A 17,425-nucleotide genomic window follows, 5' to 3' on the forward strand; every position below is an offset into this window, starting at 1 on the left:
CATCATCCGTACATTTAATAATAATAATAATAATAATAATAATAATAATAATAATAATTAGCGTGCCTCTGAACATGGGGGCCCAGTTCAGTCGCCATATCTGCTTACTGTTGACAGAACGGTCCCTCCATGGATTTGCCCTCTGTTTGAAAGCCACCTGAACCAGTGTCAGCCACCATCACTTCATGTGGCGGTGAGTTCCATAAGCTGATGGTCATGCATGCCAGAAAGGATATTATTGCACCCAATTTTCCCTTTCCTTTGTATAATGAAACGTGATATTCCTCGCCTCTAAAGTAGCCTATCAAGAAGCATGTGGTGCAATGCAGCAATTGATTAACACAGAGCTAATAACAAGAGTTTTATGATAACAAGAGTTTTAAGATGCTGTGTTGAGACAGCATCTTAAAAAGTAGACAGCATCTTAAAAAGTAGAGACATCACCTTGTCAACAAAGGTCTGTATAGTAAAAGCTATGGTTTTCCCAGTAGTGAGAGATGGAAGTGAGAGATGGACCATAAAGAAGGCTGATCGTCAAAGAATTGATGCTTTTGAATTCTGGTGCTGGAGGAGACTCTTGAGAGTCCCATGGACTGCAAGAAGATCAAACCTCTCCATTATGAAGGAAATCAGCCCTGAGTGCTCACTGGAAGGACAGATGCTGAAGCTGAGGCTCCAATACTTTGGCCACCTTATGAGAAGAGAAGACTCCCTGGAAAAGACCCTGATGTTGGGAAAGATGGAGGGCACAAGAAGAAGGGGACGACAGAGGATGAGATGGTTGGACAGTGTTCTCGAAGCTACAAACATGAGTCTGACCAAACTGCGGACGGCAGTGAAAGACAGGAGTGCCTGGCGTGCTCTGGTCCAGGGGGTCATGAAGAGTCGGGCATGACTAAACGACTAAACAACAACAACAAGTGTTGAGAGGCATACGGTTTCAGCTTTGTATTCTCTTATTTGTTACTTTGGACCATATGTGTTGGCTCAACTCTGCTTCCATCCCAAATACTCTCTCCACCTCCAGGGGTCACTCAAACTGCCACCCACTCCCAAACTCAACTGACCCTCCCACGCCGGGATCCTTTGGAAAGAAAAACAAAGCTGCCCCTATCATAATGCCATTATACGAATCTGTGGTGCGACTGCATTTGGAGTACTGTGCACAGTTCTGGTCGCCTCGTCTCAAAGAGGAGTTGGAAAAGGGGAACCAAAACGATCAATGGGAAGAAGCGATTCCCCTAATGCAGAAAGGTTGTAGCATTTGGGACTTTCTGGAGAGTAAAGAAGTGACACGATAAAAGGGTTTAAAATTATGCACGGCAAGGAGAAAGGGGGTGAAGTTCTTCTCTCTCTCTCGTGCTAGAACTTGTGGAAATCCAATGAAGCTGAAGGGTGGATGATTCAGAACAGATAAAATAAAATTCTGCACGCAGCACATAGTGATACTCAGTCCTGCATGAGGATTAGACAAATTCATGGAGAAAGCGATCGATGGTTAGTAGCCATGATGGCTATTGCTCTACCCTTCACAGCCGGAAGCAGCAATGCTTTGGAATACCAATTGCAGCAATAAGATCAGTTGATTAGTAAAGGTAAAGGACCCCTGGACAGTTAAGTCCAGTCAAAGGCGACTATGGAGTGCAGCGCTCATCTTGCTTTCAGGCCAAGGGAGCCAGTGTTTGTCCACAGACAGCTTTCCGGGTAATGTGGCCAGCACGACTAAACCGCTTCTGGCACAACGGGAGAATGAATGAATGACAGGGAGAATGAATGAATAGACTTTATTTGCGTAGCCGACAGGCCATAGCATCAACACAACGGGACACCGTGACAGAAACCAGAGTGCACAGAAACGCTGTTTACCTTCCTGCCGCAGTGGTAACTATTTATCTACTTGCACTGGCGTGCTTTCGAACTGCTAGGTTGGCAGGAGCTGGGACAGAGCAATATGAGCTCACCCCGTCATGGGGATTTGAACCACAGACCTTTTGATTGGCAAGCCTAAGAGGCTCAGTGGTTTAGACCACAGCACCACCCGCGTTTTTAGTGCATGCTGCTGATAACGCCAAGGTTGCCGGTTCAATCTCTGTATGGGAAAACTGCAGATTCCTCAATGCAGGGGGGGAGGAGGTTTGGACCAGATGACCCTTGGGGTCCCTTCCATAGTAATTTATTACTTATAATAATTTATTACTTATACCTCACCTCACCCATCTGTCTGGGTTGCCCCAGCTACTCTGGGCGGCTTCCAGCGTAATAGAAGCACTGCAAAACGTCAAACATTAAAAACGTCCCAACACAGGGCTGCCTTCAGAAAGTTGTGCAGCCGTTTACCTGTTTGACATCTGATGGGAGAGCGTTCCCAAAAGGAGGGCAGAGGGGCTCTCATGCTTGGATCCTGCTCGCTAGCCTCCCACAGGCATCTGGTTGACCCCTGGGAGAACAAGATGCTAGACTGGATGGGTCTAACAAGGTTCTTTTAATGCTCTTATGCTGTCTCCCACCAGCATTCAAACTCCCCTTTCAAGCTCTTGGCCAATCACTTCACTTCCCACATTCCAAGAACGCTCTCTCGCCCCCTCCCAACCTAACACACATTTTTTTTGCTCCTAGCTATACGTTTACCTTAGGGACACGGCTGGCGCTGTGGTCTGAACCACTGAACCTAGGACTTGCCGATCAGAAGGTCGGTGGTTCAAATCCCTGCGACAGGGTGAGCTTCTGTTGCTGGGTCCCTGCTCCTGCCAACCTAGCAGTTCAAAAGCACACCAGAACAAGAAGATAAATAGGTACCGCTCTGGTGGGAAGGTAAACGGTGTTTCCATGCGCTGCTCTGGTTTGCCAGAAGCGGTTTAGTCATGCTGGCCACATGACCTGGAAAGTCTGTCTGTGGACAAACGCCGGTTCCCTCGGCAGTAAAGTGAGATGAGCGCCGCAACCCGAGTTGTTCACGACTGGACTTAACTGTCAGGGGTCCTTAACCTTTACCTTTATATGTTTACCTTAATTACACCTCATGGCATGCAGAAGATGTTACTTACATAGACACCTGGCCATCACACGGCCCAAGCCCAGAAGCCCTGGCAGGTATCGACTCTTCCCTGCCGAACTTCCAGATTTAATCAAGATGTGTTAAAGGGAAGCGTAAAACAAAGGAGCAGAAGGCCGCCGGGTCGGCATCCATTTCCACGCTGCGGTCCCTTGTACTGAATGGATAACCTGTCCCTGAGACGAAATGACCCAGGCAAAGAAGACCAGACAGCAGCGATCTGTCTCTTGCTGTCCACTGGTGTTTAGGAAGGCCATCAATCCGGCCGTCACCAAGTATCTCAGGACCGCTAATTCACTGGCTCCTGGGTCTTTGTCTACTGGGTCTTCACTTCGTTTGTCTTGGGCTCGTCGCTGCATCACCTCAAGCCTTACGGAAGCGGATAAGGACTTGCATCCTTGACAGGTCGGCGAGAGATGGGCTGAGAGGCATGTGCTTTAAACGAAGGGTGCCTGGTTTATTTATTTATCGCCCAGGTGGATCTCTCGGTTCTTAATAACACCGAAGAGAGAGATAGCCAAGTACCTTCTCCCATGACTTCCTAAGGTTCACCCAGTAAGAACCGGAAACCCGGGGCTTTCTCTGTGTTGCTAGACTACAGCTCTTGCCACCTCCGACCATTGGCCCTGCTGCCTGGGACTGATGAGAGCTAGAGACCAGCAGCCACCCGGGACATAAAAGAAAGCCCTTCTTTGCAGAGCTCAGAGCTGAACTAGGGAACTCACTGCCACAGGAGGCAGCAATGGCCAGTAACCTGGATGGCTTTCAAAGAGGATTAGACATATTCCCAGAGGAGAAGAGGGCGACTGATGGCTACTAGGCATGTGGCAGTTTCAGATTTATCTCTGTAACCTGGAGAAATTCATCCAGAGATCACCAGGTGTCGTTGTGCAAGCTCAGATCACCTTTAATGAAGGTTAAAAAACAAGTTCAAAAGGTTAAAAACAGAAAGGAAAACTGCATTTTGTTTTTTGAACGAGGCAGAAGCAAATTTACCCCTTGGGCTACGTTTTCAAGACCAAAAAGGAAAGAGGAACCAAACAAGAGATGCATAAATAAAGGCAGCGCAACAGGAAAACAGCTATTTTTAATTTTCTAAAAATGAAACATTATCAGGTCGTCGTTGTGGAGCTGGTTGGCTGCACTGGGAGGTGTTTTGGCAAAACCACACCCCAGGAAGAGTCCAACAGATAGCCCCACTTTTTGGCCGCTCCAAATGAGAGGGGTGCTCACCACACTGGTTCACACTGGAGATGCAAAATGGCTTCTAATCAGGACTTCGAAGACATTTTGATCTCTGCCTAAATCAGAGCTGCAGAACATCTGGCCCTCCAGATGTTGGACTACAGCCCCATCTGCCCTAGCCGGCATGGTCAACAGCCAGAGATGTTGGGAGTTTTGTCTGACAACACCTGGATGGCCACAGGTTCCCCATCCCTGACCTTCATCAATGGCTGGAGTGGAGCAGTAACAGCATCCCTTAAGCCAAAGGGACCTTTGTCCTTTTTGTGGAAGATGCCTGGTAAGAAGTACCAGGGACTGGTCCTCGCCAGGAGGCAGACTCAAGCATGTGCCTTCTCCTCGGGTTCTTCACTATCAAGGTCCTTCTGTCCTCTCGGAGTCCTGAGCCACCAGGTTGTCCCTCTTCATATCATGGCTTCCATATGCAAAATCTTCAGGGCTTCCGAGATCTGGGAGCTGGTGTCCATCTGCCCGTACATCCCCACCAGGAACGCCCTCTGGAGCAAAATGGCGGCATGCTCTGCGAAGAAGAAGGAGAGAGATGGGCGCTGGCAGAGGAGACGAAGGAGAAACAGCAGATTCATTCAGGAGGTGGGTGGGTTTGCCACAGGAAACGCAGGCTGGCCTAGGACCCTTCCTCATGCCCACCCCCCCAAAAAAAATCCAGAAGCAGAGCTCTGCGTTAGGAAGAGAGGACTTACACTAGTGGCCAAAATTGTGGAAACCTTTTGGGGAAAGTGTATTTCTGAGGTTTGACGGCTCATAACACCACCTTCTTTTGGAGTAATACCATGAAATTATATATCAATGGAAAGATAATTTAATGAAGAATGTAATGTTCAATTATCTGTATTCTATCAAAAGTTATAGCCAAATAAGCAGGAAAAGGAAACTTAGGTTGATACGCAGCAATGTTTCTGAATACCAGTTGCTGGAAACCACAGGAAGAGAGAGGGCTCTTGGGCTGGGGTCCTGCTTGCCGCAGCCCAGAATGCCGAAAGACTCCTTACAGGGTCCTCACCGCGGGATCACATTCACCCGGTGCTATACCAATTGCACTGGCTCCCAATGGAGTACAGGATCAGGTTTAAGGTGCTGGTTTTAACCTTTAAGTCCTATACGGCCTAGGACCCTCGTACCTATGGGACCGCCTCTCCTGGTATGTCCCACAGAGGACCTTACGGTCCACAAATAAAAACAGCTTGGCCATCTCGGGCCACAGGGAGGTTAGGCTGGCCTCAACTAGAGCCAGGGCTTTTTTGGCCGTGGCCCCGATCTGGTGGAACGCTCTGTCACAAGAGACTAGGGCCCTGCGGGACTTGACATCTTTCTGTAGGGCCTGCAAGATGGAGCTGTTCCACCAGGCCTTTGGCCAAGGCACAGCCTGACCCCCTTTCTCCTTCTGTAATCCTCATAGAACTCTAGCCCAATGGTTGCCATTAATTTGATTCTGAATTGATTTTAGAATGTATTTTGTGGCTTGCCGTTGTTTTACATTATATTTAGTTTATAGTTTAGATGATAGTTTAGAAATGATTTATTGTAACTGTTGAGTGGATTTCTGTTTAACTTTTGTGTTATTATTATTATTATTTAATACTATTCTAATGATGGTTGAATGTTACTTTTTTGATGTAGGTTGCCTATTTTAAAGTTATGTTTTATTATCACATTTTTGTATTGCATTAGATTGTTATAAGATGTACATTTTTTGCTTCTTTAGCTTGTTAACCGCCTTGAGTATTGGAAGATAGAAAGACGGTATACAAATTAAAAATTAAAAAAAAATATTAATTGATTGCTTGTGATTTTATGTAAACTGTGCTATTTTTACTGTTGTTACCAGCTCTGAGCCCAGCTTTGGCTGGGGAGGGTGGGGTAAAATTATTATTATTATTATTATTATTATTATTATTATTATTATTATTATTATTATTATAGCAGCTTCCCCTCTCCTACTGCACAACTCAATTGGCAATGTCAGAGACTGAGCTGGGATGCCACCGTACTGATCAGCATCACCTCGGCCTAACGGGAATGCCTGCCAATATTTGCCCAGGATCAGAGAAAAAGGTTGCCTACTGACATTTGACCAAAGCGTACACACGGCCCCATCGTGCCACCATTGGGCCGGAGAAGCCCATTTGTCAGAAGAGGACGCAAACTCTGAGAAGCCCAAGCCGAACCCACAGAATCTGAAGGAAAAGCCAACAAGCAGCTCCTCTGGGGCTTCCACACTAAATGCCACCTGTGTTTTCAGAGCAAAGAAAAGTAGCTGGAAAAGTTGGGTTTCGAAGGAGGGTGGAAGGCTGGGAGCTGAAAGTGAGAACAGAGACAGAAGGCTAAAAGGGGGCAAAGCTATTCTGGTGCTGGTCCGGGGCAGGTAGGGTTTAGCAGCAGGACCTATCTTGGAAATAACGGAAAAGAACTATCCCAGTACGTTTCCGAGCACAATTCAAAGTGTTAGTGAGCTAAACAGCCTCGGCCCGGTATACCTAAAGAAGAAGAGTTTGGATTTGATATCCTGCTTTATCACTACCCGAAGGAGTCTCAAAGTGGTCAACTTTCTCCTTTCCCTTCCTCCCCCACAACAAACACTCTGTGAGGTGAGTGAGGCAGAGAGATTTCAGAAAAGTGTGACTGGCCCAAGGTCACCCAGCAGCTGCATGTGGAGGAGCAAGGAATCGAACCCGGTTCACCAGATTATGAGTCTACCGCTCTTAACCACTACACCACACTGGCTCCACCCCCGTCTCCACCCCCATCGTTCAGCCCGGACACTGAGGTCCAGCTCCGAGGGCCTTCTGGCGGTTCCCTCATTGTGAGAAGTGAGGTTTCAGGGAACCAGAAAGAGGGCCTTCTCGGTAGTGGCGGCCGCCCTGCAGAATGCCCTCCCATCAGATGTCAAGGAGATAAACAAATATCTGACTTTTAGAAGACATCTGAAGGCAGCCCTGTTTAGGGAGGTTTTTAATGTCTGATGTTTTATTGCACTTTTAATTCTATTGGGAAATCCAGCCAGATGGGCAGGGTATAAGTACAGTGGTACCTCGGGTTAAGTACTTAATTCGTTCCGGAGGTCACTTCTTAACGTGAAACTGTTCTTAACCTGAGGTACCACTTTAGCTAATGGGGCCTCCTGCTGCCACTGTGCGATTTCTGTTCTCATCCTGAAGCAAAGTTCTTAACCCAAGGTGCTATTTCTGGGTTAGCGAAGTCTGTAACCTGAAGCATCTGTAACTTGAAGTGACTGTAACCTGAAGTGTCTGTAACTCAGGGTACCACTGTAATACATTATTATTATTATTATTATTATCCATGTTGGCAACCATCAGTCTCAAGAGTCAACAGAGTGTGCCTCCAGAGGTGAAGCCAAACAGCTGTGTTAGTAGCACCTAAATGACCTGGGCAGTGTGTATGGAAGTCCTGGGCTGCCCAGACAACAAGCCCACCCCCACCCCCTCATCCTCCAAGGAGCACGAAGAAGCTAGCTGTGGTTCTCCTCCCCTGTTTGATCCTCACAACAAACCTGTGAGGTAGGCTAGGCTAAGACCCAGTGACTGGCCTAAGGCTGCCCAGGAAGTGTGATGGCTGAGTTGGGATTCGAACACGCGTCTCCCCAGTCCAAGACTCTAACCGCTGCTCCACACTGCCTCTCTCCTCGAAGGTCAAGGGCTCTTCATCCCCTCCCTAGCTGTGCTTCTGTTATATCGGAGGAGCCAGCCTTACACAAATGCAAACCTCTCCCCACTTCCCCTTGGCAGTGTTCAGAGTCTCTCGCTCGCTTACACCGAACTCTGCAATTCTTGCAAAGCACGGTGGCCGTTTTGAAGCGTCAGGAGAAGCAACTGCCTGCTCTTACCTTGGCAAAGGAGGGTGTACTCGGGCAGGTTTCTCAGAGCTGTCTGAACAACCTCAAAGTCACGGCTGCCAAGGCAGTACATGAACGTGGGAAGGAAGTCGGCTGCAATGCTGGAAAAGTGGGAAGGAGAGAGAGGATTTCGGTGAGTCGAGAATATCAGGAAAGCCAGGCTGCTGTTTCAGGCCAAAGTCCCATTTAGTTCAGTGTCCTGTTTGCACAGAAGGCAGGAATATGGAAAGCCCCCAAGTGGGATGTAAGGGCAAAAGCACTCTCCCATTGTTGTTCCCTCGCATTTGGTATTTGCAGGTAGACTGCTGTTGTGCAGGGAGGTTCTGCACAGTCATCATGAAGAAGAGCCTACTCCTTCCACCACAAATGTGTTGAATCCCTTGTTAGCGGCTGTCGCGACAGCATGTTAAATTGAGCTTTATCTGTATTTAAAAGCATGCCTGAACCGCTTAATATTTTTAACAATATCTAAACGGCCATGCAAAGATGCAACATGAAAACAGGAGGGGAGAGTGCTCTTGTGTTCAGGATGCTGGACTAGATGGGCCACGGGCCTGATCCTGCCAGACCTCTTCTTGTGTTCTTACATTACCATTGTTCGGCTTTGCAGCTGGCCTGTACCCAAACCCATCACCGCCTCCTGTTTCTTGCAGATTTACAACCAAGTCATGTGGTTCCTGAGATCTACAGCCACCCATTCCTTGTTGGACAGCGTTGCCCTGGTACTGATTCTGTTTCTAACTGCGTGATCTCCGTCATCTGTCTCAGAAACGGTCTGGAATTCGTTCCTCCTCCCTGGGGCTTTCAAGAGGGTGCCCTCTCCAAGCAAAGCGGCTCGAGTCAAACTTCCTGTGTCGGTTCCTAGGCCCCATGAGCCCCCCTATCCCCTACGCAGGGTCTGCCCATCCACACCTGGGGTTGTTCTGTATCGAGCGCAGCGCGAGGGAGAAGGCGAGATTCCGGCAGGTTTCCTCGGGAGAGCTCATCTGTCTTTGCAGGTGAGTCTGAGCGGTGGAAGAGAGAAAGGACGTTGGAGCACAATGCAAGTAACAATACAGTGGTGCCCCGCAAGACGAATGCCTCGCAAGACGGAAAACTCGCTAGACGAAAGAGTTTTCCATTTTGGAGGTGCTTCCGAAAACGAATTTCCTATGGGCTTGCTTCACAGGACGAAAATGTCTTGCGAGTTCCTGCGGGGTTTTTTTCCTCCCCCCCTTTTTCTAAGCCACTAAGCCGCTTATCAGCTGACCCGCTAAGCCGCTTATAAGCTGACCCGCTAAGCCGCTTATCAGCTGACCCGCTAAGCCGCTTATCAGCTGATCCGCTAAGCCGCTAATCAGCTGATCCGCTAAGCTGCTAATAGCGCTAAGCCGCTAAGCTGCTAATGGGCTTGCTTCGCAAGATGAAAAAACCGCAAGACGAAGAGACTCGCGGAACGATTTTTTTTCGTCTTGCGAGGCACCACTGTAGTTACAGAACCCCTACTAAGAGCCAAGTACTGGAAGGGTGATCATATACCAACTAGAGAAGAATGGCTACAGAAGCTGAGCGGATTGAAGCCTTAAGGAACAAGTCAAATAAAATCACCCAGAAGGAATGGGAATGCCTAAATATCTACCTATTGAGTCAAGGTTCAAGATTTGGTTGTGTTTAAAATAAACCCGTAAGTAGGAAAATGTCTCCTTATACCAAGATGAGGAATATACTCAAATACAGAGAAATTGCTTTAGTAGGAAAAATGAACCACTGTGAGGTCAATGGAAGACAAAATACCAAAAGTATAATAAAAACAGATTCACCCCAGAAGGGTTAGCATCTCGGTAGAGAAATGACATTCTGAGCTGTCTGTTATAGTTACCTTGTATTATATTTATGTTCTTACTTTTTGCGTTTGCTCTGTTTCCCCCCCCCCCTTTTTTCTGTTTCTTTTCTTTTCTTTTTTGTATTCAATTGAAATGTTTTTAAACCTTGTTTCATTTGTATTTGTATAACAATTCAATTATTTTTTTAAAAAATAAAAATAGTTACAGAACCCCTTCGGTGGTTCAGAGTAAGAGAAAGCAACTTGCAGGGGGGCTTTTCTGTAGGAGAGAGGTGGGCATTCTAGCCCAGCGCTCTCTTCCCCTCCTGTAACCCCAAAGAAGTCAAGGAACCTGGCTGCAGAAGTGCTCCCTTTTGGCAAATCTCTGGAGTGTCTACAGTGGCTGGCAGAGGCCATGGGGAAAACTGGCACTGCCAGGGCCGGCTTGCGCCCAGAAACAGAGCAGGAAGAGGTGGAGCCCACTGTTAGCCCTAGGGCATGGGGGGATGAAAGGGAGCCAGGGTACCCCAAGGGATACCCTGAAACTCATACCCAGGTCAACCTGCCCACACATTGAGATCATCATTGGAGCCTCCCTGCCCCTGCCTGCCACCTAGGTTACGGATTGCTTGCGGAGCACTGACTTCCATTTTCACAAACACTACCTAACGGCTTGCATGGAATTCTTACTCGGCACAGGTGATTAGGCTGCTTAGGAATTTGGCCAAAGTCAGGGGTCAGCAAAGTTTTTCAGACCTTGTGGGGGGCCGGACTATATTTTGGAAAACAAAAAAAAGAACAAAACAAAAAAACGAATTCCTATGCCCCACAAATAACTCAGAGATGCGTTTTAAATAAAAGACACATTCTACTCATGTAAAAACACACAGATTCCTGGAAAGTCCGCAGGCCGGATTTCGAAGGCGAATGGGCCGGATCCGGCCCCTGGGCCTTAGTTTGCCTACTCATGGCCAAAGTGGTTGGTGACACAAGCTCCGTCAACCCTTTTTCTGAAAGGGTGGGGAAATGAACATCCCACCGAAGGGGGCCAGGGCAGAACAAGAGACACACAAAGCAGACAACTGAATGAGAATAGGCAACGTACAGAAAAGAAGGCAAGGATTTCTGGTCTTCGCCTGGACATCTCGTCGATATCGGTCAGCACCTCCAGGATATCTGGGAAGCAGGGCGAAACAAAGAGACTGGGGTGAGCAATCTGGTGTCCCTACCCCTAAGAAGAGGGGGAGGAAGGAGTTGACAGCCTCTCAAGGGAACACGATCTGCTTTATAACAGCTCTTCATAATCAAACTTATCTTTTATACACAAAGTCGATCGCTGCGGTCTGCGGGACAGTCTCTTCTGCAAGTTCCAAAGATCTCAGAAACTTTCTCTGCAGTAAGTTGGAGCAGGGCTTTTAGTGTGGTGGCCCCTGTTCTGTGGAACAGCATCGCTATCAATATACCACAAGCGCCCCCTATCTGCACTTTCTGGAACAGCCGGAGACATTTTAGTTCCAACAGGCTTGCTTGGCTGAATAAATGGGGCTCTACTGCGAGTGTCCATTTGTTAGGCTTTTAGTCGTGTTTTAAATATATTTCCTGGTGTTTTTTTTTGGTCTTTAACTGTTTTTAATTATTTTATGTGTAAATCGCCTTGAGACAGCAGTTTAAAGGTAAAGGGACCCCTGACCATTAGGTCCAGTCGTGACCGACTCTGGGGTTGCGGCGCTCATCTCGCTTTATTGGCCAAGGGAGCTGGTGTACAGCTTCCAGTTAATGTGGCCAGCATGACTAAGCCGTTTCTGGCGAACCAGAGCAGCGCATGGAAACACCGTTTACCTTCCCGCCGGAGCGGCACCTGTTTATCTACTTGCACTTTGACGTGTTTTTGAACTGCTAGGCTGGCAGGGGCAGGGACCAAATGGGAGCTCACCCTGTTGTGGGGATTCGAACCGCCGACCTTCTGATCAGCAAGTCCTAAGCTCTGTGGTTTAACCCACAGCGCCACCCACGTCCCTGATTTGCTTGTTAACCATGGCTAAATGAGCTACATACGTAACTTTAAAAAGCTCTTATTTTTCTCTCTTTCTTTTTGTGTTTCCTTTCTTGGTCTTTCTTGGTCTTTCCACAAGCTCTAGGCTCTGTGGTTTAACCCACAGTTTAGGAGGCGATTAATAAATTAATTGAAATAAATCATCATCATCATCATCATCATCACATATCTCTTCCAAGCACTCCAGGCACACCGTTTTGTTGTAATTCTTGCAACAATTTTCCAAGTCAGTTCAGTATCATTATCCCCTCCTACCCCCATAGTACAGATGGGGAGACCGATGCTGAGAAAAACAAAACAGTGGCTTGTTTAAGGCCACCCATGGAGTTCACAGCAGAGGCAAGGATTTAGCCAGTAGTTTCCTGGTTCATAGGCTATTACACCAAGAGTTGGGATGTAAACCTAGTAGCGTTAGACCGATTCACAGGTTGCCTGCGGCTTCTGTAGGGAAATGCTTCCCCACTGAGGGGAGCCCATAGCAAGGAGCGCCACGTGAATATCCTAAGGGAGCCTGAGGGCCCTGCTCTGCCTCTCTCCACCTGGGCTGGGACAGGGCCTGACAGGCTCCATAAATGACTGCTGTTGATCGACAGAGAGGGCTCCTTTTAAAAATGTTTTTTATTTCTTATCTACATCATTTTAAATTGTTATTGATATTAACATTGTATTATTAGTTTTAGATTTTATGATTTTATGACAATAGAAACAGTATCATGAGAACGATCGGACGTTTTATGCAGAAATTTTTATTTGATGGATATGATTTTGTATAAATTTTGGGTTCTTTTTCTTGTTTTTCTTTTCTTTTTTGTCTTTTCAAAGTTTTTCTTACTTTTATGTCTTCATGTTTTCTTTTTTTGTATTTAACTCCTCTATACTTACCTTCGTTGTACGTTTGTATTTTAAACCGACAAAGATTTACCATGGAAAAAAAGGGAAATTGTTTTCCATTTGGTTGTGTACCTTTTGATGTGTTTTATTTATTGTTTATGACTTTTGTTATGTTGGCAATTATGGAAATCTTGTCACGTTGTAAGCCACCTTGGGCATTGTTTTAACTATGAAAAGGCAGCATACAAATGAAATTATGATGATGAATGTCCCCTGCCATTCAACATTGCCAACCGCTTCTGCAACGTTTGGGTACCAGCACTGTGCAAGCGTTGGATCAGCGTTTTCAAAATGCGCTATCGTTTTCAGAAGCATGTTCACCATGAGGACTACCCTGTCTGAAACCCTGGGCAGAGCTGCTGCCCAGTCAATTCAGACCATATTGGCCTTGACTTACCCTCCACAGCCTGACCTCTGGAGAGTCGCTTCATGTACGGGGCCATTTCGGCTGGAGTGAGAGGAGTGAAGAGAGAGACACTGACAAGGGGCAAGGAACTTGCGCCGGGGACTTCATCTGAAGATGCACGGAAGAGAGAGGGAGAGGGTTTTGTTAGTGCTCTGTTAGGTGCACAGATCTCAGAGTCCAGAAGTACTACTACTACTACTACTACTACTAATAATAATAATAATAATAATTTATTCATACCCTGCCCATCTGGCTGGGTTGTCCCAGCCTCTCTGGGAGGCTTCCAACACACATAATAATAATAATAAAACATCAAACACTAATAGTAACAACCAGATCCTAAATAAAAAGTCATCCTAAGTTTAAAATAAGCAACGTATATATAATAAAGCAATACATGTATTCAATAATCCATTAGAATCCAACAGTAAACAGAAAAATTAAACACCAGCAAATAATAATTTAGCAGTTTACACTTATCAATTACAATAATTACTAATCTATAATCAATAAAACAACTGCAAATCACAGTGCACAAGATACCAGAAAATGTACAAAACCATGTAAAAGGATCAAACTGAGAAACAAGGACACACAACTCATAAAATTATTTTTAAAAACTACCCCTGAACTCCTGGGACCTGCCTATTGTTTACACCTGGATTGTTTTTATGATTGCATGTTTTGTAATGATGTTTTAAACATTGTAAAGGTAAAGGTAAAGGGACCCCTGACCACTAGGTCCAGTTGTGGCCGACCCTGGGGTTGCAGCACTCATCTCACTTTACTGGCTGAGGGAGCCGGCCTACAGCTTCTGGGTCGTATGGCCAGCATGACTAAGCCGCTTCTGGCGAACCAGAGCAGCGCACGGAAACGCCGTTTACCTTCCCGCTGGAGCGGTACCTATTTATCTACTTGCACTTTGACGTGCTTTCGAACTGCTAGGTTGGCAGGAGCTGGGACCGAGCAACGGAAGCTCACCCCGTCGCGGGGATTCGAACCGCCGACCTTCTGATTGGCAAGCCCTAGGCTCAGTGATTTAACCCACAGCGCCACCAGCGTCCCTTTAAACGTTGTAAGCTACTTCAAATCCCAGCTTGGGAGAAGGGCGAGTTATAAATACATTAAATAAGTTTAAACAAACAAATGTGAGAGGTGAAACTCAAATGGAAAGCCCAAGACTCACCGTCCTTTTCCTCGTCAGCCCCTCGGTCCGTGGTGCCGTTCTTGCTGGGCAGGCTCAGGCCGGCCAGGAGAGACTTCAGCATCGCCAGGTCGCTGTTGTCCGACGAGAGGTCGCTGCGGGGAAGGGGAGGAACGGCCGCGGGTGTGTTCACATCGCTTCAGGGCCACCCCATCTCCCTCCTCTGAGCTCCCAACCGCCCCACATCCTGGACAAACCCAGAGCAAGAGACTTACTGAAGGGAGTCCGAGTGCTTCTGCAGGAAGGCGACAGCTGCCTGGGCGTTGGAAGTTATGTACTTGTGGATGAACTGCACAAACTTCGAGATGAAGGCGGCCAAATGGCGCGATGACTTCCGGTAGCTCTGAAGCAAAGCAAAAGCGACTGGGGATGAGATTTTTCTTTCCTTTCCTTTTTTTATTGACTTAAGAAAATTATACAGACAACAAAACGAAGAAGCCTAAATGAACATTGCCTTCTACCAATAATAAATAATAATAACTATTACAATAATGAAAATACTAAAAATACATTTACTTCCCCTTTTGAACTTCTATTCTGGTTACGATATATTACTATTCTATAAGAATCTATTATATCCTTTGCTGTCCCATATATTATTTTATTTCCCAAATTCAACCTAACCCTCCCCTCCTCCTCACTGCTTCCCTTCACCTGTGTGAGATCTTCCCATCATAATATTTTTTCCTAGCTGCTTCAACAAAATAGAATAACATGAAAACTGTTAAATTATAATGACTTCTTTTGTTCTTACACACTTAACAATTGCCTATTAAGAGTTCTGCTTCAACACCATATTTCTTCATGTATGCATTCCCATTCTGTATAGAATTTTTGACTGGAGCAGCCCCTGAGTGATGCTGTCATTTTTGCCATCTCGGCAAACTCACAAATCTTAACTTGCCATTCTGTCATTTGTGGTGCTTTTCCTGTTTTCCAATATTTTGCCATAAGTATGGGGACGAGATTTTGGAAGCAGCCTGGAGGCTCGTCCTTCTCCCGTAACCCAGGGTGTTCTAAGGGCTGGTTCACACAGGCAGAGTTGATGGGAAGAAGAACCTCAACTTCTGCTATCAAGCCAGGGAGCCCAGGGCCACCGCGAGGCTGCCTCCCAGGAAGAACATTAAGACAATGGGGAGACCAGCCTAGCCCCACCCTGGCCATTCCAACTTCTGGTTGTCCCAGGGAGTCTGGCCTCATCCACTTGCTGAAGGAGCGGGAGCCACCTATTGCCATTCAAGCAACACCACCAGCAAAGGAATGTCACATGGGCCTTAGCTGGATATAGATGCTCTCCAAGATCTCACTTTGAAGAACTCGGCGAACAAGCTTGTTTTCTCCTGCTCCAGTTACAAGAAAGGAGAGTCCAACTAAACATCAGCAAGAAGAGTTTGGATTTGATATCCCGCTTTATCACTACCCGAAGGAGTCTCAAAGCGGCTCACATTCTCCTTTCCCTTCCTCCCCCACAACAAACACTCTGTGAGGTGAGTGGGGATGAGAGACTTCAGAGAAGTGTGACTGGCCCAAGGTCACACAGCAGCTGCATGTGGAGGAGCGGAGACGCGAACCCGGTTCACCAGATTACGAGACTACCGCTCTTAACCACTACACCACACTGGCAAGAAACATTCAACAGTGCAACAGGATCTCCCTCCCTGGAGGTTTGATTGTTATTTTTTTTTAATCATTTTTATTTGATTTTACAAATGTAAATTAGATATAATACCAAATACATATCCATAAAACAGGCAAAGGCAAACTCAGCCCTCCAGGTGTTTTGGGACTACAACTCCCATCATCCCTAGCTAACAGGTTTCCCTAGCCACTCTGGGCGGCTTTCAACAGAATATCAAAAATCTGGTAAAACTTCAAACATTGAAAACTTCCCTAAATAGAGCTGCCTTCAGATGTCTTCTAAAAGTCAGATAGTTGTTTATTTCCTTGACATCTGATGGGAGGGCATTCCACAGGGCAGGCGCCACTACCAAGAAGACTATTATTATTATTATTATTATTATTATTATTATTATCATCATCATTATTATTACAGTGGACGCTCGGGTTGTGAACGTGATCCGTGCGGGATGCACGTTCGCAACCCGCAGCATTCACAACCCACGTCTGCGCACTTGCGGGTTGTGATTCGGTGCTTCTGCGCATGCGCAAAGCGCGATTTAGTACTTCTGCGCACGCGTGACTGCCGAAACCCAGAAGTAACCCGTTCCGGTACTTCTGGGTTTCGGCAGTCTGCAACCCGAAAAAACGCAACCTGAGGTATGACTGTATTAGGAAGGGTCTGGGTGGAATCTCAAGGGCCAGGTAGAAAGGCCTGGGGGGCCACATCTCACAGCTGGGCCCGAGGTTCCCCAAACCCCTGAAACAAAGAAATAACAGCAGAAAGCAAAGTTGACCTTGCAAGCCTAGAGCCTGCTTACCCCAGGAGCTGTGTTCACAGTGATGGGTGCATTCCCCCCCCCCCCCCAGGCCACAAGATTTTTGCAGGGCACCCAGCTTTTTGGCAACCCCCCTCCTGCCCCTGCCAGAGTATGGCTCCTCTCTCTGCCCGAAAAGCCTCTCCTACCAGAAGCAAGCGGATGAAGGAGAGGAGGCAGTCCCACAGCGCCTCCTGGTGTTCGCTCTGGAAGACCTGCGGCTGCAGGAGCTCCAGGATGCCCAAGACGTGGAGGAAGAAGGTGAGGTGGTTCTGCTGGCGGAACTCCTGGAAGTTGAGGTGGACCCGTCCGTGCAGCAAGGCCGCGATCATCGGCAGGTGCCTGGGGACAGAGGGAGGAGAGCGGACGCCTTAGGACGTATATGCAGCAGGCAGCAAGAACTTACTCTTTGATCCCTCTTCCTGAAGGAGTTTTGGATTTGGGCTTCCCATCCTTTAGCCTGTCTCAAG

At 47.0% G+C, this 17,425-nt stretch overlaps 1 protein-coding gene across 3 annotated transcripts in view; it reads right to left on the reverse strand.

Moving 5' to 3' along the window:
- Window positions 1-3,938: 3,938 nt before the first annotated feature.
- The window catches only part of INTS1 (integrator complex subunit 1), a 75,531-nt gene continuing 62,044 nt past the window's right edge, over window positions 3,939-17,425 (reverse strand). For 2 of the 3 annotated variants that reach the window (XR_014557756.1, XR_014557757.1), the window contains exons 40-48: window positions 17,105-17,297; window positions 14,736-14,863; window positions 14,503-14,615; window positions 13,308-13,424; window positions 11,072-11,142; window positions 9,078-9,169; window positions 8,157-8,266; window positions 4,465-4,814; window positions 3,939-4,407 (exon numbers count right to left, since the gene is read on the reverse strand). Coding sequence is in view for 1 of the 3 variants with exons in the window: in XM_083711234.1 (XP_083567360.1) it covers window positions 4,699-4,814; window positions 8,157-8,266; window positions 9,078-9,169; window positions 11,072-11,142; window positions 13,308-13,424; window positions 14,503-14,615; window positions 14,736-14,863; window positions 17,105-17,297 (940 nt within the window). In the remaining 2 variants the exon portion in view is untranslated. Of the gene's footprint in view, window positions 4,815-8,156; window positions 8,267-9,077; window positions 9,170-11,071; window positions 11,143-13,307; window positions 13,425-14,502; window positions 14,616-14,735; window positions 14,864-17,104; window positions 17,298-17,425 lie in introns of all 3 variants that reach the window. The other variant, XM_083711234.1, reaches the window with a different exon arrangement.

Source organism: Podarcis gaigeae (genome assembly GCF_964106915.1).
Source record: "Podarcis gaigeae genome assembly, chromosome: 14".
Classification (NCBI taxonomy): domain Eukaryota; kingdom Metazoa; phylum Chordata; class Lepidosauria; order Squamata; family Lacertidae; genus Podarcis; species Podarcis gaigeae.